A 26,862-nucleotide genomic window follows, 5' to 3' on the forward strand; every position below is an offset into this window, starting at 1 on the left:
GAAGATCACTGACGGCCTGCCCTTGGAAAACAGAGGTATTCAGTAAAAAATGAATCTATCCCAAAGTAGTTGGCAAGGACAGGGAACGCTGCAGAGAAACTGCGCTAAGTGAGGCATGAAGAGAAGCTATTTCAGCTCTCTTGACCTGAGGGCAGGAAACATATGCATTCAAAATAAAAGAGCTCTTTGGGCTTAGAGATTTTTAACAATAGGAGTTGATGATCAATGTAGGAAAGAAGCATGCTGTAATGATTTTTTTGGACCAGACCAACTTCACCTTCCATTTTTCACAAAGTCCTCCAATAGATGCATATGCTCCATCTGTCTCTTCCAGCCTCCTTAACAACTATTCTGATTCTTGTGATTCAAATGACTTTCTGAAATGCTTTTATGAGGAGTAGAAGGGAAGAGGGAACCATGTTGCTCAATGACTGACTGAAACATTCAAGGGCCACGGACAAAGTACTAAAAGAAAATTGATCCGATCATTTAAAAATTTAACCCAATACCATGTTGCCGGTCATTAAGCAGGAGTGTAGTGGCTGCCTGTATGTGGATTTTTTTTCTCAACTACAGCAGGATTTCCTTAAGTTAGAGATTACATCTTCCAACACTTTTTGATACTTTAAAACATCAACCAAACTGCTGAGCATGCAAAAGTCCCTTAACATGGCATTTTATTGTATTAGCCAAAGGATTATTGGATAGATAAGATAAAAACTATGCTGATTGTTACTTAGTTCTAAATGCCTGAACACAGTACATGTGTGTACTTGTCAAGAATACATTATGTAAGATAGCACAAGAGCCAGCAGCCCCAATTAGGACACGTACCATGACTCAGAATGATTTCTATTCTTCTCACCCGGTCTGCCTCAAGGGTCTTTGATTCTGTGCTCAAAGAAGCAGTCAGTGTGAGGGAATCGTGGAAAGAAGGTGAAAAGGAAGTAAAGGAGAAAAGAGGCATATAGATTCTGAAGAGGGATTTAGAGATGGAGGAGGAAGAAACACTGACCTATAGTACATTGGAAGAAAACAGTACAAAAATTGGGTAGACAGACTAGGAAAAGTAAAACTGTTATTCAAAGGAATTAAAAAAACAAGAAATTGGAGTATGTCTTTACATGACGACAATATGGACAATCACTATTTTCTGTATTGGCTTTTACAGCAGACCCAGTACTCCATAGACATTCATTAGCTGAATTTCTGAGGTCACAAAACTGCCTAGGGAGCATTTTAGGTAAGTCTTTATAAAATGTAGACAGCAATATTGCTGAAGAAATGATGCAGGCAATGATATGCAATGATTTTGAATACTGGGTGAAATGACTGAAAATACAATCTCATAAGACCACGTTTATTTGAGTTAAATAATTGATGTTTAAAATATTTAGACATCTACTCACCCAACAGACAGGAAAGGCTCCTTTGATTCAAGTCTATGAAAAAAATTAAAAATTTATTTTAATATAACAATATGCTGTACATTCAAAATTGTTTTTACATGAATCTGACAGAATTACTACACTTGTTTAGATGAAAATGCATAATTTACCACCAGTAAAAAGCTATAAACAATATATTAAGACCTAATCTAGACTAATTTAAATTCTGGCTGGATTAATGCGGATGCTAAATAAAATGGGAGAGCCTTGGAATGGGAACGTAGCATTTAAATAATGCGTTAGGATAATAATAGTGTTAGTTTAATTTTGATTTGCACTCTTTCAAAATATTTATTTTCATTATTCATGGTAATCTGTAGAAGTTTCAGTATAATAGCTATTTGTGGTTGTTGGGATAGTAAAGAAATTTCCAATGTATTTGGTTACATCTTTGCTGAGTAACTTATTTCCATGGTAAATATTCTGTAATGAAGAGGGAGGCAGCATGCCATTCACTCTGAGTCATTTACAAGAAGCCACATCTCTTGGAGGTGGGTGTCAGGTCACAGATTAGGGACATGCTATCTCCTCTGTGTCTTCTCAGAACTCGGGTATGTTCTATACTCCCTAGTATGTGGAGAGGGAATCCTAATCATGAAGTCTCTGGTTAATTGTGACACACTGAGCAAGTCACCAACATTTTCTGAGGCTTATTTTTCTCACCTCTAAAATGGGCTAGGATGGCTTCCAGCTAATTTTCTAATTTCACAAATTAACTCTATGTGCTTTGCAAAGGTAAATCAGGAAAGGATCCAGTTCCATATATTACCTAGTTAATAATCAAGGAGACTAGTTGGTGGGTGTACACTGACCACTTTAGTTTTGAATAGGTCTCTGAACATTTGATCGTGGTTTCTTTGTCCCCCTCCCCCCAGTTGTGTGGTGTCGACTCTGCCTCTTGGCAACCCCATGTGTGTCAGAGTAGAATTGTGCTCCATAGAATTTTCAATGCTGATTTTTTGGAAATAGATCGCCAGGCCTTTCTTTTGAGGTGCCTCTGGGTGGACTTGAACCTCTAAACTTTCAGTTAACAGTCTATTGCATTAACCATTTGCACCACTCAGAGACCTCAATTATAGGTTAGATATAGGCAAATATCGAAGAAAATTTTATCTAAATCTTGGTGTTTAAGATTTTTAAGAGGCTTTCATATTTTAAAATCTTTTATTTATATATAAATAGTTTTAGGAAAATGGCAGAAAATTTAATTCTGCAACAAACACTTACTGAGCATTGGCTGACTGCTTTTACCTGTTGACATGGGAAACTGAAGACACCATCTTAGAATTAGGCTAAGGAACTTTTTATAAAAATCTAAACAAAAAAGGCAGTAATTGCTTTTTTGTCTATTTCATTTTGTGTATATAAAAATAGCTTATTAAGAATATGCCTTGATGCATTTAAGGATAGAACTGACTTGAGTCTCTGCCACATGCCCAGGCTGCTTTGGGGGAACACTCGTAGCAGGAAGGAGACACTTCTAGGGATCAAGTGACCTGTAAATGACTCTGCACAGCTCCAGGCAAGGAAGAAGCAGATTGGACCTTTTCTGAATTTCAATATTATTCTGCGTCTCTACCTCCACGTAATTTATTTGCTGTCTTGGGCTTGTTTGTTTTTCCCATACATTTGTGATATGGATAAGCAAACAGATCTAGAGGGAAAAGAGTTGAAGATAAAGAATAAAGTATGCTTAGATATGCTTGCTTTAAAAGATATGACCAGTATCAGGTGATCAAAAGGAAATTAACTCAAAGAAATGAGAGGGTTTCCATATTACATGAAACAAAACCCTATGGGGCAGTTCTACTCTGTAATACATGGGGTTGCTATGAGTTAGAATCACCTCCATGGCAAGGGGTTTGATTTTGGTTTTAAATTATATGAAAGGTCCACGGGTGACGCAAACAGTTTGACCTCAACTAGTAACCTAAAGATTGGCGATTCGAACCCAACCAGAAGCACAATGGAAGAAAGGCCTGGTGATCTGCGTTCATAAAGACTACAGCCAATACAACCCTATGGAGCAGTTCTACTTTGTAACACATGGGGTTGCCATGAGTTGGCATTGACTCAAGGGCAACAGGTGCGGTTTGGGTTTTATATTATATGCTGCATGAGTGCGTCCTCTGGACCTGAGCTTCCTGTGCTGAGATGCTCCCAGACCAAAGGAAGACTGATGACAAGGACCTTCCTCCAGAGCTGACAAAGACAGAAAGCCTTCTCCAGAGCTGATGCCCTGAATTTGGAGTTGTAGCCTACTAGACTGTGAGAAAATAAATTTCTCTTTGTCGAAGCCATCCACTTGTGGTATTTCTGTTATAACAGCACTAGATGACTGTCATGGATTGAACTGTGGCCCCCAAAAATATCTTAAACTTGGCTAGGTCATGATTCCCAGTGTTGTATGATTGTCTACCATTTTTTGTAATTTGAGGTGATTTCCCTATGTGTTGTAAATCCTGTCACCATGATGTAATAAGATGGATTAGCTGCAGTTACACTGATGAAATCTACAAGATTAGATAGTGTCTTAAGCCAATCTCTTTTGAGATATAAAAGAGAGAAGCAAGCAGAGAGACATGGGGACCTCGTATCACCAAGAAAGCAGTGCTGGGAGCACAGCACGTCCTTTGGACCTGAGGTTCCTGCGCAGAGAAGCTCCTAGTCCAGGGGAACATTGATGAGAAGGCCGACAGAGGGAGAAAGGCTTCCCCTGAGGCTGATGCCCTGAATTTGGACTTTTAGACTACTTTACTGTGAGGAAATAAACTTCTCTTTGTTAAAGCCATCCACTTGTGGTATTTCCATTATAGCAGCACTAGATGACTAAGACAATGACCGAGACAGTGACCAAACTATTTATTGCCCAAACATATCTGGCTTAGCTTTGCTTTGGTGCCTTTCAGGGTTCCATTTCTATGCCTAGAATATTGTTCTTCCTTCCTTTTTCTATGCAAGATCCATTTACCTTTCAAATTCAGCTCAGTCTAATCTCCTTGATAAAGCCAATCCTGACAGTTTCATCTGACAGAGCCTTGCCCATCTCTCAACTTCTAATACTTATTGTCTCCATCACTATGATATATTCTGAGGATAATAGCTCTGCATTAAAAGGTTAACTTAGAGTTTCATTAAAATTGTAAAGATTATTAAGTCTGGATCTCTGCTTAGACAAGACGCTACCAATAGTTCTGTGTCAGCTTCCTGATGGACACAGGTGGGAGGTGGTTGCTGATGCTCTCTGAACCCAGCAGAAAGGAAAGACTACCGCTCATTAGCCACTCTAAGTTACTGAGGACAAATTCTAGATACCAGGTCTCCCAAGCATTTTCTATGGCAAAGTAGGGCAGGAAATCTTGGTGGAGAGCCATCATCAGGCCCTTCTACCCCATGCTTCATCCTCCAAGTGACGACACGCTGCAGAAGACAGTGGCAATCATATACTGATGAATGATGCTCTGCTTTGTTAACCAACCGCTCAGTCATTGCTCACTGCATGGTGTCAACTTCTCTAGCCTTGAGATAATTCACAGATTCACCCTAACCTCATTTTTATCATTAATAATATAGAAGAAACCATCACTAACCCAAGGGACTGTTGTGAAGAATATGAGATTATGTATTTCGAGCAACTAGCACAGTTCCTTGTACAGAATGAACTTGATGGCCGTGACTATACCCAAGAGAGACTGTTAACTCTAACAGTTGCAATTGCTTGGATATAGTAATTTTAGTTCTGAAAACTGAAAATAAAACATAAAAGAAAAAAGAAACTACCAAGAGAAATAGCCCTTTGGAGAAGTGTTTATCTATTTAATCCTTAGAAACAGATGATTACATTGGGATATGCCCAGAGAGAACTTTCCTGAGATTTTTTTAAAATATGGTAATTATTTTGTGAAGAAAGGGATTGATTTTATCTTTCTTAAGATTTACTTTCCACATGAAATATGTAGTGAATTTAATAATACTTTATGCAGGACTCACTAGAAAAAAAATCAGGTAAGGAATTAAGAGGAGAATTAAGATAAACCACAGCCTTCAGGAAAATAAGGTACAGTAGAGAAATAAAATAGAATGCCAAATGATGATCGATATTTGGGGCTAAAGAAATTATAATTTTTCTTTTTAATTTAACAAAGACTAAATTGTATTTACTAAGGATTAGGGGTTGTTCGGAAACCCTGGTGGCGTAGTGGTTAAGAGTTTGGCTGCTAGCTGAAAGGTCAGCAGTTCGAATCCACCAGGAGCTCCTTGGAAACTCTATGATGCAGTTCTACTCTGTGCCATAGGGTCGCTATGAATCAGAATCAACTCGATGGCAACGAGTTTAAGGACTGTTCAAATGCTTTATAAATACTGATTCATTTAAGCATCATGATACTTTCTGAGGTAGTTTCTATTATTATTATTCTCATTTTAAAGATGAGGAAACTGACAATGAGAGATGTTAAGTAACTTGCCCAAGGTCACATAGCTAATAAATGATTGAGATAGGATTTGAATTTAAGCATTATGGCTACAAAGTTCATCCCTTGTACCTCACATGTTATGTTGTCTCTAATCTATTTTGTTTGTTATGTGTACTTCATGGCACTGTCGCATTTCCTTTCTTTATACTTTCTGGGTTCTACTGAAAAATCTCAACCACTCACACGTTTCAAATGTCATCTCTAGGTTGGAAATTCTAAAATTTATATCTATAGCATCATTATACATTTTGACCTGTGACTATAGCTGCTCAATGGACATCTTCCATTGTAAGTTCCTCTAACTTAATTTGTCCCAAACTAAATCCATTGTCTTATATAAAAATCCCCCAAATCCAGGTGCTTGACATAAGAGAGGCTTCTGCCAAAAAGATGCAGGCTGAACTCCATCTTGTTTTAAAAACTCTACTTTAGGTTGCTTTCCTTCTGCTTATCACTGAGAGAAGTGGCTGAAAGACAGTGTTTCTGGATGTGTTTGCAGAGGGGCTTGAAAAGAAGTATTGTCTAAACTAGATAAAAAGAAGAAATTGTTTTTTTTGGCAGGCTGTAACAGCAAAGATTGCAATAATGATTGTTTAGGGAATTTTCCAGGAAAGGGTTTTGCAAATGTTTGCAAAAGCTAAGAGACAGTATTTTAAAGAATTGATTGTAAATCCTTTACTCCAAACATCAGTTAGTCAAGTTCTGGCTGTGTGAGGGCACTCTAAAACTGAGATGCTTGGCATGATTAAAATGACTGTCCTAGGTCTAAATCTAAGCTCTATTGTTGAATTAAACCTGTCCAAAGTCCTCCTTTCTGTCTTCCTAAGAATGAAGTCTATGATTTAGAGATGCAACTTCATCTAAAACGTTGACCACCCTCAGCAAACAACGGAGGGGACAAGAATGCGGTTGTGAAGAAATGTCTGTCGGTAAATATCTGTCAGGATGGTCTCAGAAGAACTCCTGCACAGCAGATCCCAAGAAGAATGTATACATAGCTTACTAAGTTGACTCCAAGAAATCTATGTTAGCAAATAAATCGGCTAACTCTGTAAAATTTCAGCTTACCATTGTCCTGTAACCATGTGTAATCCCAAAGCTCCCATGATTGCAGTCACACATTCCTTTCCCCACTTGTCTGGATAAAAAGCTCACTTCCCCTTCCAGAATGTCAGAGCACCTTGGTGAATCCTCACTAAGTGTTGCCTGATTTGAATTGCTCTATTCCTTCAATAAACTCTGTTTTAATTTTAATAGACTCCAGTCGTGCTCTTTGACTGTCTTCTTCCCTCAATCTGCTCTTCCTTCTTTTTCCCTAACTGAGTGGTGTAGACAGCCACTCAAGTGACCAAACTAGACATCTTAGAGTCATTCTCATTAACTCCTGTCCAACAATCCTCACGTTCTCATTAACTCCTGTCCAAACAGATACCCAAGTTCTGTTATTTCTGTTGCCAAAAGCCTCCTTTAGTCTGTTCTTATCTCCCAATTCTTATTATTACAGTTCAAGTCATTATCATTTGTTATGTGGGCTACTAAAATAATCTCCCTAATGAGCATCGTTCTCTAGTATTTCTTTGTAATCTCCATATCTGCTAGCAGAATTACTACCTTTCTAAAATACAAGTCTAATCACGTAATTCCCCTCATTACAAATCTTTGGGTGCTTCTAGTAAATATTCTCTTGTAAGGCACCCTGGGTAGGCTAAGAGTGCTTCATAACTGCTCTCATAGCACCCTGTAACATTTAACCACACTGTATTAAAAACTGTTTATGAATTTTTCCAGCTCCCCACTAAAAGTATGCACTCCTTGAAGGCAGGAACTCACTGTATTTGAAGTACCTAGAACAACACCTACTTCATAGGAGGCTTTCAGTAATGATTTTGTCGGATGAACATCACAGCCTTGTTCCCCCATCTTTACTCCCATTCTTTGACTGCAAGGTAAAGACCAAACCCCATAATACGGTTAAAAGTTCATTCATGATCTGGTTTCAGTGTACCTTCCCAGCCTCTAGCTTCTACTACTTCAGTCTACAGATTCCATGCTCCACCAAATGGGTGAACTGTTTGCTGCCTGGGTAGCATTAAGCTTTTCTACAGCTCTGTTTTTGCATATGCTGTGGTTATAGAAATGACATGACAACCTTGCTTTTGGAAGACTAGTGCTTTGTCATGAATACAATGTGCCTTACAAGGATGCTCCCTTATTATATTTACAGGCTTTTGTAGTTAAAATTGCTGGGTAGAAACATTGTTTATAAATATCGTCTCTACTCTCTTTAGCATTGACTACCCAGGCTTAACCTCTTTTTAAGATGAATGTGTCAAAGGGCTTACGAGCATAGGTTCTGGGTTAGACTATCTTATTACAATCCTGACTCTACTACCTACTGGCTGTGTGGCCTTTGGGAAGGAAGGCACTTTTCTTTGTGCCTCAACTCCTTCATCTATAAAATGGGAAGTAATGATAGACCAAGCTCATAGGATTGGTGTGAGAATTAGACAAATAGCTAAATATACTAGGTAAATAGACAGATAAATGCTGAATAAATTTTATTTAAAAAAAAAAAAACTTTGAGTCATCTGTTCCTTGTTCTTGAATTCATGGGAAGTTAACAGGGATAGGGAATCCAGGTTGGGGAACAGGCTGGTGTATGGGTTATATATTAATAAACCATGTTGGGATATGTTGGACAACATGTGCCACAGCCAGCAGATGGAAATGCAAGCCTGGAATTTAGGCGAGACATCTGGGCTGGAAACATGGACTTAGGAGTTATGTGGTCAATGCAGAGTTAGTATATAAAATCATAGAAGAGAATGACAGCACACAGAGAAGCATGTAGAAAAAGAAGAAGACGACTCAGGAAAGAATATTTGGGCTCACCCTAGGTGTGCAGAAGAAGCAAAGACCAGAAAGAGGCAGGAGAACTGTTTAGCTTTTGCACTAACCTGTATTGGGCACAGTGCATAGCAGACGCCCATGAGTGTTGACTGAGTGAGTAAACTTGTGCCTAGATCTGTGTCTCCAGCCTTCAATCTATTTTGTAGGATTAAAGTGAATAAAGAAGAGATTTTTCTCTGGAAGTAGCTCATGTATGCTTAACCTAAGCCAGAAAGGAGAAGGAATCCGGGAAAGTTAACATTCTCAGATACAGCTCGATAAGAGTTGATTTACAGGCCAAAGCTGGTGTCAAAATCCAGTGACATTTGAAAACTAGTTTTTTAACCCGTGAATGAATAAATGAATTCATTAAGGGAATGGAAGGAGCTCTCTCTCTTTTTTTTTTTTTCCCATACTTTTTTCCTTGAAAATTATTGATTTCCATCTATATTTCAAAAAGTGTGTTGAAAGAAAACATGGGTAAAGAAGTTTTTGGTAGCAAAGAACAGTGTTGCTGACTCTTATTTATCCCCACTATTCTTTCCATGGAGGCCTGGTAGCACAGTGGTTAAGAGCTACAGCTGCTAACCAAAAGGTGGGCAGTTTGAATCCATCAGCCCCTTCTTGGAAACCCTATGAGGCAGTTCTCCTCTGACCTATAGGGTTGCTATGAGTCGGAATCAACTCAATAGCAACAGGTTTGGGTTTTTGTTGTTGTTGTTTGTTTATTCTCTCCACAAACCCTGAAAGAATCTAATAATTATCACACTAGCCAGAGTCTACTATGTACCAGGGACTGTGACAAGCCCTCTACTACATGTAATTCTGACAACAACCTCAGATGAGAAACTGAAGATCAGAAAAACCAAGTCCTTTGCTCAAAATGACACAGCAAAGTCAGAATTCGATTACAGGCAGTCTGACTCAAAAGTCTGTACTCTCAGCTACTTGTTCTACAAACCAGTTGCCACAAGGTGGTTCCCACTCATGGCGACCCCATGTGTGCCAGAGTAGAACTATGCTCCATACGGTTTTCAAATGACTGATTTTTCAGAAGTTGATTGGCAGGACTTTTTTCAGAGGCACCTCTAAGTGGACTCAAACCTCCAACCTCTTGGTTGGAAGCTGTGCATATTAACCATTTGTACCACCCAGGGACTCCACTGCTCTACACTCTAAGAAAAGGTAAAGAACACAATAAATGCTACACTGGGATACACCCCCGGTCAATCTGGCCCTGCAATGGGAGTGACGGAGGCCCCAGACACTGTGAGCTAACACATCGATGATGTGAACCAATTGATTGCTGTTTATGAAACAGTATGACATTCTATTTTATAAACAGCTAATATATTTCTTGAGAATTAGAGGAAACTTATTTTGATATTTAAAATTTAGTCTACATTTCGTCATTAATCTGGAACTAATAGAAGATTTCAGCAAAGTATCAGGATACAAGATAAACATACAAAAATCAGTTGGATTCCTCTACACCAACAAAGAAAACTTCCAAGAGGAAATCACCAAATCAATACCATTTACAACAGCCCCCAAGAAGATAAAATACTTAGGAATAAATCTAACGAGAGACGTAAAAGACCTATACAATAAAAACTACCAGCTACTACTACAAGAAAACAGAAGAGACCTGCGTAAGTGGAAAAACACACCTTGTTCATGGGTAGGAAGACTCCAAATTGTGGAAATGTCAATTCTACCCAAAGCGATCTACAGGTACAATGCAATCCTGATCCAAATTCCAACGGCATTTTTTAATGAGATGAGAAAAAAAATCACCAACTTCCTATGGAAAGGGAAGAGGCCCTACATAAGTAAAGCATTACTGAAGAAGAAGAACAAAGTGGAAGGCCTTGCACTGCCTGATTTTAGAAACTATTATACCACCATGGTAGCCAAAACAGCCTGGTACTGGTACAGCAACATATACGTAGACCAATGGAACAGAATTGAGAATCCAGACATAAATTCATCCACCTTTCAGCAGCTGATATTTGACAAAGGCCCAAAATCTGTTAAATGGGGAAAATACAGTCCCTTTAACAAATGGTGCTGGCATAACTGGTAACCATCTGCAAAAAAATGAAACAAGACCCATACTTCACCATGAACAAAAACTAACTCAAAATGGATCAAATACCTAAATATAAAATCGAAAATGATAAAGATCATGGAAGAAAAAATAGGGACAACGCTAGGAGCCCTAACACATGGCATAAACAGAATACAAAACTTAACTACCAATGCACAAATACCAGAAGAGACACTAGATAACTGGTAGCTCCTAAAAATCAAACACTTATGCTCATCAAAAGACTTCACCAAAGGAGTAAAAAGACAACCTACAGACTGGGAAAAAAATTTTGGCTATGACATATCTGATCAGGGTCTAATATCTAAAATCTACAGTATACTGCAAAACTTCAACCACAAAAAGACAACTAACCCAATTAAAAAATGGGCATAGAATATGAACAGGCACTTCACCAAAGAAGACATTCAAGTGGCTAACAGACACATGAGGAAATGCTCACAATCATTAGCCATTAGAGAAATGCAAATCAAAACTACAATGAAATACCATCTCACCCCAACAAGGCTAGCATTAATCCAAAAAACACAAAATAATAAATGTGGGAGAGGTTGTGGAGAGACTAGAACACTTATACACTGCTGGTGGGAAAGTAAAATGGCACAACCACTTTGGAAATCAATTGGACACTTCCTTAAAAAGCTAGAAATAGAAGTACCATAGGATCAAGCAATCCCACTCCTGGGAATATATCCTAGAGAAATAAGAGCTGTCACACGCATAGATATATGCACACTCATGTTCACTGCTATACTGTTCACAATAGCAAACAGATGGAAACAACCTAGGTGCCCATCAATGGACGAATGGATAAACAAATTATGGTATGTTCACACAATGGAATACTATGCAATGATAAAGAACCACGATGAATCCGCAGAACATCTCATAACATGGATGAATCTGGAAGGCATTATGCTGAGTGAAATTAGTCAGTCATGAAAGGACAAATATTGTATGAGACCACTATTAAAGAACTCAAGAAAAGGTTTAAGCACAGAAGAAAACATTCTTTGATGGTTATGAAGGTGCGGAGGGAGGGAGAGGGAAATACAGTAACTAGATAGTAGACAAGAATTATCTTAGGTGAAGGGAAGGAAGGACAATGCGCAATACAGTGGAAGTCAGCATCACTGGAGTAAACCAAAAGCTAAGAAGTTTCCTGAACACGACCAAACTCTTCAAGGGACAGTGCAGCACGGTTTCGGGGGACATCTGGGTCAATAGGCATAGCACAGTTTATTAAGAAAATGTTCTGCATCCTACTTTGGTGATTGGCATCTGAGGTCTTAAAAGCTAGTGATCCGCCATCTAAGATGCATCAATTGCTCCCAACCCACCTGCAGCAAAGGAGAATGTAGAACACCAAAGACACAAGGAAAATATTAGCCCAAGAGACAAAAGGAGCCATGTAAATCAGAGACTCCATCAGCTTGAGACCATAAGAACAAGATGGTGCCCGGGTACCAGCAATGACTACCCTGACAGGGAATGCAACAGAGAGTCCCTGATGGAGCAGGAGAAAAGTGGGGTGCAGAATTCAAATTCTAGTAAAAAGACCAGACTTGATGGTCTGACTGAGACTAGAGGAACACCAGAAGACATGGCCCCCAAACTCTCTAATAGTCTAGAACTAAAACCATTCCCAGGCCAACTCTTCAGACAAAGAATAGACTGGACTATAAGACATAAAATGATATTCGTGAAGAGTGTGCGTCTTAGTTCAAGTAGATACATGACACTAGATCAGCAGCTCCTGTTCGGAGGTAAGATGAGAAGGCAGAAGGGGATAGGAGCTGGCTGAATGCACACGGAGTAGAAAGCAGGAATGTGTGGTCACATTAGAGGAATGGCAGCTAGGGTCACATAACAATGTGTGTATAAATTTTTGTATGAGAAACTACCTTGAGTTGTAAATTTTCACTTAAAGCACAATTATATATATACACAGAGAGAGAGAGCACAATTCTACAGTATTTGTGAAAATTCATTTATTGACAAAAGGAAAAACAAAAACAAGAATCTTTTTTATGTAATAGGGACAGGATATTCATAGGTGAGTCGAGGTAAATTCTGTGACATTCACAATCTGTGGTGCTTATTCTCTTGGCTATTCTCCTCTTAGGTGTTCTTGGGTGCTGCAAACTTTGAAACGCTTGAATACTAATTGAAAGGTTGTTGGTTTGAACCCACCCAGAGGTGCCTTGGAAGAAAGGCCTGGCAATCTGCTTCTGAAAGCTGACAGTCTTGAAAACCCTTCGGAGAGAAGTTCTATTCTGCAACACATGGACTCACTATGAGTTGGAATCAACTCCACAGCAACTCGTGTAGTTTTGGTTTTATTTTCCTCCTATTACCTGAAGAGAAAAAAAAAAAAAAAAAGAGTCCAGGCTTCCGTGCTGGTTGACCAGTACATGGATGTCTAGGAGATGCACATTTGGGGCTCTTGCTGGGGGGCCTAAGAGGCTGTTAGGAAGAACCAGCTTCCTTGGTGCACAGCGTGGGAAGAAGCACTGGCCTGCAGAGGCACCAACGTCCTCACCTCCATCTGCCCAAAGAAGTCTGAGTCCAACTTGTGTGTGACTTGTGAGTTAGAGTCTTAGGTTGCAGGAGAATTCAAGGTGTTGTTGCACACTGACCATGAGCACACACTCACAGTGGACTCTCATTCCAACTAGAACCCTCTTCCAGGTGTGGCCGCCTACACGGTGTAGGTCACCCCAAGTGCAGCCTTTTGTGGTGTTCTGCCAATACGTGCAGTCACCATGAGTTGGAAGTGACTGCTTGCCCAGGGTTTTTTTTTTTTTTTTTTTCTGGTCAACTCCATTAAAAATTTGTGGCAAAGTGAGGCTGTGGAGTGAGACTGTGACGGGATGATGTGAGGTGGCTGAGAGTGGAAACAATCCTTTCCTTAAAAGCTTGCATGCTCTGAAGCGGAGAGGTCAGATAAGTTTTCACTTTCCTGTCAGCTCTGACTAATTGATAGCGGCTGCCGGAGACAAAGTGCTGGCAAGAATCCTAACCCTACTCAGGCCTCCGGTTGTGAGAGGCTGTAACTGACCTGTGTCTGCCATAGAAAAGGAACAGAGGAAAATGCTGTCCGAATATGTACTCACAGAAGGAAGGTACAGACATTTAGTCAAGGTCACAAAAAGAATGAAGAGGTATAAAGTGTGCAGTGGAGCCTACATCTCTAAACGTATAACGTGTATGCCAAGTGAAGAAGCATGATGCATATTCAGTGCACCATCTGTGGCAGTAGCAAACAGGTTTGAATTTGACAGACAATATTCTAAGCACTTTAACACATTTAATTCTCATTACCTTCCTGTGAAGTTGGTACCATTATCATCTCTATTTTATACACAGAGTAACTGTGGCAGAGAAGGACTGAGCAACTTGCCCAAGATCCTAAAGCTAGAAAGCTGTAGAGCAGGATGAACACCCAGGTAGTCTGACTAAGAGCTTGACCTACTAATCTTACAATGTATTTGTACCATTTTCCTACCTGATATTTGTTGACTGTTAGAATACCATCAAATTCACCTACATGCTGAGGGGAGTTGAGCTCCTTCTCTCCTACAGTGAGATTTTCCTACAATGGATTTAATTCCTCCAGAATAAAAAGCAGCTTAAGCCCTCTATTCCCTGAGATTTCTTTTTCAAGGACGTTCATGCCCAGTTGAAATCTCTGCTTAGGGCTACCTACCATCAAGCCCCTTGAGGAGTTCCATTTGCAGTTACCCGCATCTGCACTGCTAACTATAAAAAAACCAAACCCAACCTGTTGCTGTCAAGTAAATTCTGACTCATAGCGACCCTATAGGACGGCGTAGAACTGCCCCCATGGGGTTTCCAAGGAGCAGCTGGTGGATCTGAACTGCCAATCTTTTGGCTAGCAGCTGTGGCTTGCCATAGCTCTTAACCACTGCACCACTAGTCACCGCTAACTACAGGGGCAGGTTACTGAATGGCTGTGGTATCAACCAAGAATTGCAGTGGCAGTTTTGATACTCACAACCATGGCTTTTGCCACATTGAACATTGAGGCTATGGGGCATCTCCCTTGGACAGGCTGTAATGTTCTTTCATAACTCCCCTGACAAAAAAGAGCATTAACCATTAGTGATTCTCCTGAGGGACTTGAAACACTTTCCCCAACAGTTCCTTGGGGTGGGGGGTTGTGTAGAGTGGGGGGCGGTAGATATTTGGCCAAGGCAGAGTGTAGGGTCTCATTCTTGGTCCACTATGATTCCAGGATTAACCTCCCTGCACCGCACATTGGAAGGGAGTGCACACAACTCTGTAGATGATGTTTCCATTAAATAAAGAAAAAATGATTTGCTGAAAAGAGATACTTTCAAATTGGATTATTTTCATGTAAGAAGGTTTGCTCATCTGAGTTCCAAACCTATGTAGTGAAAGGAAGTAAATTTACAGAAAAGTAGCAAGTGGCTGCCCAGCTGTCTCTTTCAATTGTCTTATTTAGTTGGTTGCTAATGGCTGTTAAAGCCTACGGAGAACTCTGCATCTGCCAGGAGTGCTGACCGGGAGGCAGGCAATCAGTCACAGAGTTATCCAGTTTAAGATCTCAGTCCTCAGTAACTGCTCTTTGCATAATTCCAATGTCATTTATCTTCTTTCTCCATTTTAAGATGAAGATGTTGGAGTCAACACAATTCTGTGCAGTTCTTTGATTGCCAGTTATAACAAGTTGTGCAGAGGGTGCGTAGTGCTGACATGATAGGCGTATTCTCCGGGCAGCCCCAGTTGGTCGGATGAGCAGTGGACTTGTCTCCCCACATCTCTTCTCCCAGCCTCTCCATTCCACACTCTTCACCCATGCCCACGCCCTCATGCCCTTCAGGTCCCAGGTTCAACCTCACCCTTTCCTCCCACTCCTCTTAGTAAACCCTTGAGACTCATTCAGTCTATTGTCTCACATAAGCTTGGTAAACAAAAACAAACAAAATACACTCCTTTTTGCCTTTGTTTTGCTTACCTGTGTTTCTGTCCTCTTCCTAGTGCCAAACTTGTCTGATAAATTAGTCCCCTGTCTGAGTTCCTGTATTGGTAACCACAAGCCCTCTCAGACCGAGCTTTATTATTACTTTTTTATTTTTATTTTTGCAGTTCTCTGAAAGAATTCAGTCCTGACTCTTAATTTGAGAATTCACTGATCTCAACTGCTGCCTGCTAACAGAATTTTGTGAACACATCATCTGCCTTGATTGTTCAATATTACCTGCTCTTGAATTTTGTTGGAAGATCCATCTGACTGGTGGACTGCATTTTTGCTTCATGTTACTGTCTCTCCAGCCCTGCAGCTATAGCTTTCTTTCAAATAAGTGCTTTTATAATTTTAGGTCTCAGCCCCTCCTAGGCTGAGTTAACTGCAGGATTGAACCATGACCTGAAACCTGACAGACACAAAGTCTTGTTTGTTCCTGTCAAAGTCTCTAACAATCTCCACAACGCTGAGTCCAATGGTTAATTATTAGATAACGTGAACTTTGAAGAGCCCTTGGCACAGGTGATTACCTCGCCCTTCACTTGACTTCACAGAACTCAGTCTAACTATTTCACTAGTTGTTTCTTCTCAGTGTCCGTTCCTGCTTCCAGACTTCAAATATTGGAGTCTTCTGGAGCTCCATCCTTGGAATTCTCTTCTTTATCTTTGCTCATTCCCTTCATGTTCTCATCCAGCCTCAGGGCTTTAAATACCAACTATATACTGATGACTCATAAATGTGCATGCCCAGCCAAATCTATCCCTTGAGCTCCAGACCTGTATATTCAATTGACTACTTGACATCGTCACTTAGATGTCGAACAGTCATCCCAACTTTAACATGTCCAAAAACTGAACTCTTAATCTTTACAATCCACCTTGGCCTACTACAACTACTCTCATAAGTCTTCCTCATCTCATTTAATTGAAACTTAATATTTTCAGTTTCTCAGTCCAAAACACCATGAAGACATCTGAGGTAGATAGTCTGGTCATTGTCAATTCTTTCTCTCCATCTATTAGGAGGTACAGTCTATGTCCCCTAATCTTGAATCTGGGCTGGCGTTGTGATTTGCTCTCATAAATAGAATGTGGCAGAAATAACACTCTTGAACTACCAACCAGGTTTTAAGAGGCAACTTCTTCCCTCTTGAAGTCACTAATCATGTAAGAATTCTGACCACCCTGAGGCCAACATGCTGTGATGAAGCTAAAATTAACTGCATGGAAAGATCACATGGAGACAGATGCTCAGCCAGCTCCAACTGCTCTGGCCAGCCCCAACTGACATGCCACGTGGGGCAGAAACGCTCAGATGAACCAAACCCAGATTGTTGAATCATGAGAAATAATACATTTTTTTTTTTTTTTAAAGCCAGTAAATTTTGGGCTGGTTTGTTACCTGGTAGTAGATAATGGAAACAATATCCTTGACTCCTTTCTTTCTCTCAAAGTCCACACCCAATCTATCAGTAATCCTGTTGGCTATACCTTCAAAATATATCCATAACATAACCAGTTTTCCCCACTACAACTCCTATCACCCTACCTGAGTCACCATAATCTCCCACCGGATTTCCCATGTTCCACCTCCAACTTCTGCAATCTCTTCTCAACGTGAAGCTAAAGCGACCTTTCGAAATGTAGGTCAGGTTGCGGCATTTCTCTGCTTACAATTTTCCATGGCTGTCCATTTCATTTACCATAAAAGCCAAAGGACTTCAATGGTCTACTAGGCTTTTTATGATCTGGTCCCCCTATTATCTCTCTGCCATTATCTCCTCAACTTGTGCCCTTGCTTTGTTTGATTCTCCTTCAGAAACACGACCTTCTTGCTTTTTCTTAAACATACTGGGTATCTTTCTGCTTTAGGGTCTTTGTGCTGACTAGTGCCTCTACCTAGAATGCTTTTCCCACAGGGATTACATTGCCTGCTCATTACCAGGGACTGACCAGCCCACTGAATGGCAGCTGTCTCCAGCCCGACTGAGTATAGATTGCCTGTCTAATATCTTCCTGATCCGACATTGTGCTTCACCTACATATAAGGCTAGCCTTGCTTGCTTTTTATTTCTTCAGCATTATATTAAAAAATAATATATCTGATTTTTCAGTTAAAATGAATGTCTGATATTACTTATTTCATTCATAACATCTTTATGTTGTATCATGAAAGTGTTTCAACTTTTCCACAATCAATTTAGTTCATATTTCCAAATACTGGTCATATAATGTTTCTTTTCTCAACCTTCTAAATAATGGGATTTGCCATATTGAGTTAGGGTAATAAAGAATAAAAAAAATATGACAATTAGAGATAGTTTTATCCACTGAAGGTTATTTTTCTAGACTAATTCACTTTTTCTAATAGCTGTGATTAAAAATGTGCTTTGAACTAGGAATTTTTGGTAAATCTACTACTCATTCTCCAGAAGCCCATGGACTTCCACTAATTCAAAATGGAGAGCAGAATGAACACCTACATACACCAAATTAATTTGCATCTTTCATCTAGCAAAAAACAATCTTCAGCAAATCAAGAAATTAAATGCTACAATATAATTTTATTTTTTCCAGAATTCTCAAAATACTTCACCCCTGAAATTGTGGGTAATTTTAGTAAGAATAGGACTTAAGCTACCTGTAACAGTTGACAAGCAATCAAACTGAAAATGCTAGTTCACACACGATCGTCTGTATTTTGTGGGTCATCCTCTATTTCCTTTTCAAACTCGGCTATTAGTTGGTGTGTCACACTTAAAAAGTACATTCCGATACAATTACTCTTCTCAGCTCATTTCCATTGGTTGTCTTGTATTACAGGTTCTCTCTGTTAAAAGTCAGGAGCACATCACCTATTTCTCTCACTTTTTCTGTCACGTTTCATGCTCTGCCTACTAAGGCTGTAACCTGGGTTTTATTCTGTTACTATTTGTAGATCACGTACATGCCCTTGCAAAGCATCCGCAGCAGTACAGGCTGAATTACAGCTTTAAATGCAATGAGGGACGGTTACTGTCATGCAGGCACCATCGTCTTTTTACTGGCTCACTAATCGGTAGTCAGAAGAACTGCCATCACCACGTATTCTTGATTACTTATTTTATTGCACCACTTAAGGGCTCATAAATTTTGACTTTTTTGCTTTTGAAGACTAGATGACTTCAGCTGCTGTCCCCCTGCACCCTGCTCCCTGCATTTCCCTCTCCACGCGGAGCTCCTAATCCTGGTCTCCTGGACCTGACACCCGCTGACTGACAGGCCACCTCCCGTCCGCAGTTAGCCCTGGCAATCACAGCTTCAGCACACAGCGCTGCTGGACTGCGCTGGACTGTGAGGCTAATGTTAATGAAATTGTCCTTTTAGAAAATAAAGTTCTCAACTAACCAAGGTGACTGAAGGAGTCTAGCTCTGAAGACAAAGCGCTGTATCTGTTTAACTGGATTTGTCCAACACCAAGTAACAGTAAAATCCTCATTGTTGCCTGTGTGGATAATTTTGTATGATGTTCATTAATAGCGTAACAAATAGGACATCATCTACCACTGCAAAAATCTGATTTTTAAATATATCTGTCTTTTGAGTTATAAAATTCTTATTAATGGACAAAACTAGTCTACAGTCTACACAAACCACGGCCTCATCTACCCTGAGACCAGAAGAAATGGACGATGCCCAGCTACAACTACCAATACCACTCTAATCAGGGCCACAATAGATGGACCCTGATAGAAGGGGAGAAATGCGGAACGGAACTCAAATTCTTAAAAAGTCCAGACTTACTGGACCAGTTGAGACCAGAGGACTCCCTGAGACTATTGCCCTGAGATACTCTTTAAACTCTGAACTGAAACTATCCCCTGATATCACCTTTTAGTGAAATAACAAAGTGGCACACAAAGAATATTACCTATAAGTATGGTGCTCTACTGAAAAACCATCTATATGAGATCGAAAGGTCAACATTTACTGTAAAGCAAAGTTGAGAAAATAAGGGGGCAGTGAAACTAGAGTACTGAAACCAGAACACAATTAAAGAGAATGCTGACACATTGTGAAAAATGTCACTAATGTCACTGAACAATTTGTCTAGAAACTGTCAAATGGGAACCTAATTTGCTGTGTAAACTTTCACCAAAACACAATAAAATATTACTTTAAAAATCTCATTAATGAAAATTTGCATTATATGTTAAAGTTACAAGAAAAATTTATCCATAATGCCACCATTCAAAAACAATTACATTTAATATTTTGCTCTATTATTTTTATTTTTTTCTATGCTAAGTATCATTTGTTATTTTAGATAGTTTTGGTCACACTTTTCATACAATTTTGCTTTTGCTTTTCTCTGATTAAAACCTAAGTCCTTTCCCATGTCACTATAAATATTTTATTTATGAACGTCATTGAATAATGCATGGCTGTTCCATCTAATAGATGCACCGTATATCCTTTATTGCTTAACATTTTGGTTGAATTAGATTACTTATTATTATGAATAAAACTGCAATGAATATCTTTGGGGATGACTTCATATACATATTTTTTTGCATTTTTTTAAATGTTAAGATAATTTCCTTAAATATACTCCCAGAAATGGAATTACTTAGCCAAAGGATATGAACATTTTTAAGACACTGGAGAGACTTTAAGGGAGAAAGCACTAAACGATAATGAAGCATAACTGCTTTAATTTAGTCTATGGATTAGAAAGTAAATAGCTGAAATCAGAACGTTAGAGATGGAAAGAAATTAAGAAATGGTTTAACCTAACTACTGTGGTAAAAGAGGTTGGGTTACTTGCTTATGATCACTGAGTTGGCATTGGCAAGTAGTAGCAGATGTAGGATTTGGTTCAAGGCCTCCTGATTTCCAGTCTAGTGTTAACCTTAGAAGACTAACACTCAGTACCATGCTCTTGTTATAACTGCAGGTAACACCTCTACAGTAGCAGCATCCATTTTTGGCTCTCTGTGAATGTCGAGTGAATGAATGAATGCTATGCATCTGCAGCAGATCTTCACTTCCTTTTACTATTGGTATTTTGATCTGCTGGGTCGTCATCTTATATTCTCTGTTGGTATTATTACCAACCTGACAAAGGGGAGTCAAAAAAGAAGGCTTTAAAATACATAATTACTTCATATATTCATTCATTTAATCAAGCAACAATTATTTATTAAACACCTACTATATGCCATGCCCCAGGAATATATACATATATCATTGAACAAGACATATATTCTGGTGGAAGAAGCAAATACAATAATTAAACAATAATTCCATATTTTGATAAGCGTCTTGAAAAACAGTGATAGGCATCATGTCAAAAGAGCTGAACTCCTGAGTCAAAATCAGGAAGTAACTTGGTTTTAGTTTCCCAGTTCTCTAAAAACCAGCTTTGTGGACCCAGCTTTTCCCTGTCAAATGGATAATATCTAGAGAAAAATCAAAACTCTATTTGGTAATAAAACTCCACTGACCTACTCCATGAGACGAGTGTCTCCCTTTAGTAAATAAAGTACGCAGTCTCACTATATCTAAATTTCAGCTTCATTTTAAGTCAAAGCTTTTCTGTTTCCCCAGCATTAGGTGGGCTGCCTGACTTGGGAAAGGGGTATGGAGTTGAATTCTTTATGTTTCCACCAAGAGCTTCTTTGTTTCTTCACCAACTCCTATAAGAGAGAAGTGGGAGGGAGCAGGGAAGAATGTGTAATGGTAAGTAGGGTGGGAAATTTCCTACTTAACAGATACAGTTGTAAGGTGGTGTTGGCAGTGTTAAATACTGATTCTCTTTCTGGATTCTCTGGATGCTTCTGTGAGTTCCTTGGATGCTGCTTATCTGCATTCTTAGAGAAGGTAAGAAATCTTTCTTTCAATTTATGCAGAGGTCATGAATAGCCCCGAGCTGGGGGAAATGCATAGTTGATTAAACCACAGAGAAAGCATAGTATGCTGGGATGAGGTTTGAGGGAGGCAGGCAAACCTGGGGAGCAAAGATAGGAATTCAAACAGGAACTGAAGGAAGAAAGATGGATCTTTGAGGAAAGGCTGTGTGATGTAAACAGAAAGTTCTAAATAGGATTAGGCTGAGATAGTCTCCATAGAAGCCCTAGGTGAGAAGGTATAGGCTACAAATGCTGATCTTGTAAAAACGTGGAATTTACTTCTAGATTTGTCCACAACCAGTCCCCATTCAATTTGTGGGTAGCACTGTGGGAAGCAGCAAGTGTACATTGAAAGAGTCATTTTACTCAAGATTCTGTAAAACGTTGAGGTAAAAGCAGCACAGTTTGAGGGGTTCTTCTAATAAAGTGTAATAAAAGCAGAAGAGATTTTCTTCTTCTTCTTCTTTTTTTTTTTTTTAACCGAAGACACAGTTATGACTGTGAATGTGCTGGTGTGTTGGAGGCAGTAATACCTACTTATTTAATGCATCTCATTTATACACAAGGTTGTGAAGACTGGGAATATTCGGTTTACTTCTGAGAAATTGTTTTAATTCTCCTGGAATCCAGATTTCTGGGTCCAGGGAGTTGGGGTGAGTATCCTTTTGCACTGGAGCTTGGAGAAACTGGTTCCTGGGGGTCACCTTTGAGTCAAACTTCAATCAATTCCTGTTACTGGCGTAATGCGAGTTTTGTTTTAACATTTCAGAGGTATTTTATTCTGGTTCCATGAATGGTCTAGACAAACTAGTAAGACCGTTTTGCCTTCAGCATTGTCCTCTTCTGAAGAATTCAGTCAGTTTTAGGAAACAGAAACTCCAAAGGTCAGATTGGGAGCTGCTTTAGGGTAAATCAGTAATTAATTGTTCTTCAAGACTATGCTGTATGAAATTCTTCCTGACCACAAATTGTTTATCAGTTCTGTTTCAGCCTTTTTTTCCACAGCATTGCCAATAAGATTTGGTATAAGAGTGTTTCGAGGTTCTCTCATCTTCAGAACATTTTTGACTCCCTACTCAAAATATTATCCTGTATATGCAAATCGTGTATTAAATAAACTTCAATCAATTCCTGTTATTGGCATAATGCGAGTTTTGTTGTTAACATTTCAGAGGTATTTTATTCTGGTTCCATGAGTGAGAATTTTATCCTGGGCTTTACTGAGAAACTTCATAAGAAAGCCATTAGCTTAAAAACACTTCGTATGTGTGTATGTGTTATGTAACTGCTATTCAGGGTGCTGCCTATTGTGCTGTTCAGATGATTTCAGGGTGCTGCCTGCTGTGCTGCCTGTGTAAGCTTCTCTCAGAAGAGAAAGTTAGAGAAAAAAAAAAAAAAACAGTGTATCCTCACACACTGGAGTACTTTCTTTTACTAGATGGTTACACAAATTATTATGCTTCCTTTTTTGCCCCAACTGCTAGGAATCCGATGGCTCAGTTTGATGACCACTTGGAATACCTTGTCATTGCATACGTTTCCTTACTACAGCTAAACCCTTGTCCCGATCCTACTGACCACCCCTCCCTCAGTTCCCACCAAATTCTGGGATCTTTTCATTTTCCTCTTTTTAAAAGTGGTTGCATGGTTTTGCTTCTTTCATAAATTACCTCATATCCAACAAATAGAATTGTAGGCTTTCAAACAACTTCAAGGCCAACAAAGAAAATCACAAAAGCCTTAGAGATAGATGCTCTGCATTTGGAATTGTATCATCTAGCTTCCTTCTGTCCTGGAGGCACAGTTGTTAAAGTGCTAGTTTGCTAACCAAAAGGTCAGTGGTTCAAACCCACCAGCTGTTCCATAGGAGAAAAACGTGACAGTCCGCTTCTGTAAAGATTACGGTGTTGGAAACTCTATGGGACAGTTCTACTCTGTCCTGTAGGGTTCCTATCAGTCAGAATTGACTCTATGGCAACTGGTTTGGTTTTTTTTTTTTTTTTTTTTTTTAGCCTCCTTCTAACCCCTTGTTTTCACATGCAAGAAGATAGGAAATTCATGTATTAAAAACGTAACAAAAGATTGCAAATATACCATTCTTTAACCTACCAGGGAATTGTCTGCAGCAAAATTATTTTAATGGGTATTGTGTCAGCATTTTTTAAAACATTTTAGATTAAAAGGTCTATACATTATATTTGCTTAGTGTGGAAATACGAAGGACATACTCTGAGCAAAAGGAATGTTTTTCAAAACTATCTCTTCTTTAGGTGGTTACACGCAATGGTAACCTGTTCAGTTGGCTGGGTGAATTTCAGCAACATTATCATAGCTAAAGGTTCATTTAAAATAACGTCTTAAAATACTTTATTGTAGTCCTTTTTCTTTGAATAATTATAATAATGATGATAACTAAAATTTGTAGAGGATCTAGAACAGTTTCAAGCACTTTAAATACATCATCTTGCAGTCTTTTATTTTTTCCCTTATGCAGTTGATAAAGCTGAGGAACAAGAGCTCAAGCCCAAGCCGCTGGTAACACTGTGCTGATTTTAGGAGTCAGGCCTGTGTAACCTTCCACGAACCATACTCATAAAAGCATTTGCACAATTTTAAACTATTCCCAGAGTGAATGTTTGGGACCTTTTTCGGTTCAAAGGCATTTTAACGCTCTAGTGGGAACTGAATTAGAAAGAATTTATCTTTCAATTACTTTTGAGTATTAGATGGGGATATTTTTTTATTTGCTCTTGTGGATATTGGCAAGCACCCTTTTCCATGTGAGTAATTTGATTCCATAAGAAAAATAGGATCAGGAACAAAAAAAGACTGCAATTGCTGCACAGACCCAGCAAGAACGTACCTTCTAAATAAACCTTGTGGGCATGTCAGGGCCTGGACAGGAGTCCATTTCAGGTCGAGACGCGTTTGTGTGACAGGTAGAAGAACACGTTTCCCTTTCTTCCTCACACTCTACTTTGGAAACCAGTCTATCCCCCCGTGGGTTTCCGATAGGGCCCCCCTGGTTAGGTAGGCAAACTGGAAGCATTTACCAGCACAAATGGAGACACTGTCGCTGGACATATTAAACTTTCTCTGAAAAGTGAATGTGTGTTATCATTGATATTATAAAAGGAGACAGAAAATAAATAAAATGATCAATAGCTAATTGGTAAACATATCTCAGTAAACAGAGAAAGTCAGTGAAGTGGAGATGTCCAGGATGCTTCCCTTCCATACTGATTTTTGCTATTTAGCATTAGCTGAAGTCAGCTTCTATTACTTTCATTTCCATTGTCAAGTTTCTAAGGTACATTCTGGATCACTGAGAGATGCCAGATTACCTGCGATGTGCCAAAGTCACCAAGAAGAATGATAATAGGACCCATGTAGGTCCACTGGTAAACAAAAACATCAGAGATATTTGCTGCATCCCTTACTTAATCCATGCTCTGAAAGTTTTTTTTTTTTTTTTTTTTTTAATCATTGAAGTTCTCATAGTGTAACCCACATTCATGGCTACCACTAACAATTTTGGTAATTTTAAAATGGCAATACTGGTAGCTATGGGTTATCCTGTGACAATCTTCCAGAGTCTTAAAGGTGCAGGTTTTCATTTAACTATAGGGTCGCTATGAGTCGGAAGACTCAACGGCAATGGGGGAATGTTACTTGCAGTGACAATCTCGATTCCCGTGGTTGTCTCTAGGGGGTGGAAAGGCTGCTATGAAAGGGACGATTGCTATGAAAAGATCTGTAGGAGAGCCACAAAGCCATATTGGGGAATGATAACCTAATAATCTCTATGAAATAAATAATCTCTATGTATTACTTGTCTTAAGGAGCTGTATGCCCTGCCATTGGGAGGGCTGCCTCTAGACCAAAAAAACCAAACCCATTGCCATCGAGTTGATTCTGACTCATAGCAACCCTACAGGTGAATGAACACCTGTACTTGTTCAGCTCTGATAAATAGTATCTTTGTTTTCCGGTATTTTTTTTTTGGCACTGCTCACATCCGAAAGGAAGGTCTGACACCTTGACACGCAGAAGCATAACCATCATACAGTTATTCTCATTTAACCATTATTTAGCATTAACTGGAACTTGGCATGCTGGAAAACTCACTTCCTGGGGGAGAATTATCATTTTACAGTACCATAGACACGGTATAATGTACATAGCACATTTGGAATATTAATTTATTAAAAGTTACAATATCTTCCCTAGAGAATGGATTTTATATTCACCATTAGGAGTAGGTCCAATATTTATGAAATGTTCACAAATGATTAATTATGTTTCATTTACAAATAGCCTCTAATGGGAGACATTTTTATTACAAGTGCTATTTTAATGAATTGTCTGTCCTTATGAATTCATGCTCAAGGCTGAAATATTTTTTTTTCCTCTTTCTCAACTGATCGTGAGGCTGGCTCAAGACAGGGCACGGTTTCGTTCTGCTGTACGTAGGGTCGCTGTGAGTCGGAATCAACTCGAGGGCACCTACCAACAACAACCACCTCTCAACCTAAACCAGCCACTGTTATGCCTTCCCTATTTCTTCTCTCAGTGCCACATCGTCATTCCCCAGCTGCCTAAACTAGAAACTTGGGCATATCTGGGACTCTCATCCTCCCTCACACCCCTTTTAAATCAGTTACCGTATTCAAATGGCTGCTTACTGCCTGCAGAAAAAAATCTGAAATCTTCTTAATCTGATATTTAGGGGTTCTCACAGTCTTGGCCGCCAGACCATTCCAGCAATCTATCTCCACCAAGTGGACTATCTTAGAGCCCACCACGAGATGCTCTTCTCGCTCTCTGTGCCTATGTCTCTGCCACGAGATGCTCTTCTTGTTCTCTGTGCCTCTGCCTCTGCACATATTTTCTCTGCATGGCATGTCCTTCTTTCCCCTTGTCTGCTGGGTGACCCCCTGTTCTTGCAGAAGCCAGCTCAAGCATTATCTTCTTCCCGTATCTTTTGCAGACTTGTCACTCCCTTTCCACTAAACAGAATCAGTAAATCCCTCATTTA

At 39.3% G+C, this 26,862-nt stretch overlaps 1 protein-coding gene across 14 annotated transcripts in view; it reads right to left on the reverse strand.

Moving 5' to 3' along the window:
* The window catches only part of RALYL (RALY RNA binding protein like), an 800,360-nt gene that overhangs the window by 114,121 nt on the left and 659,377 nt on the right, over positions 1-26,862 (reverse strand). For 10 of the 14 annotated variants that reach the window (XM_023740287.1, XM_023740279.1, XM_004385985.2 and 7 more), the window contains one exon: positions 1,410-1,442. The exons of the other annotated variants lie outside the window; for them this stretch is intronic. In XM_023740287.1, coding sequence (XP_023596055.1) covers positions 1,410-1,442 — 33 coding nt within the window. The remainder of the gene's footprint in view (positions 1-1,409; positions 1,443-26,862) is intronic. 14 annotated transcript variants of the gene reach the window in all.

This window comes from Trichechus manatus, unplaced genomic scaffold, assembly GCF_000243295.1.
Source record: "Trichechus manatus latirostris isolate Lorelei unplaced genomic scaffold, TriManLat1.0 scaffold00152, whole genome shotgun sequence".
Classification (NCBI taxonomy): domain Eukaryota; kingdom Metazoa; phylum Chordata; class Mammalia; order Sirenia; family Trichechidae; genus Trichechus; species Trichechus manatus.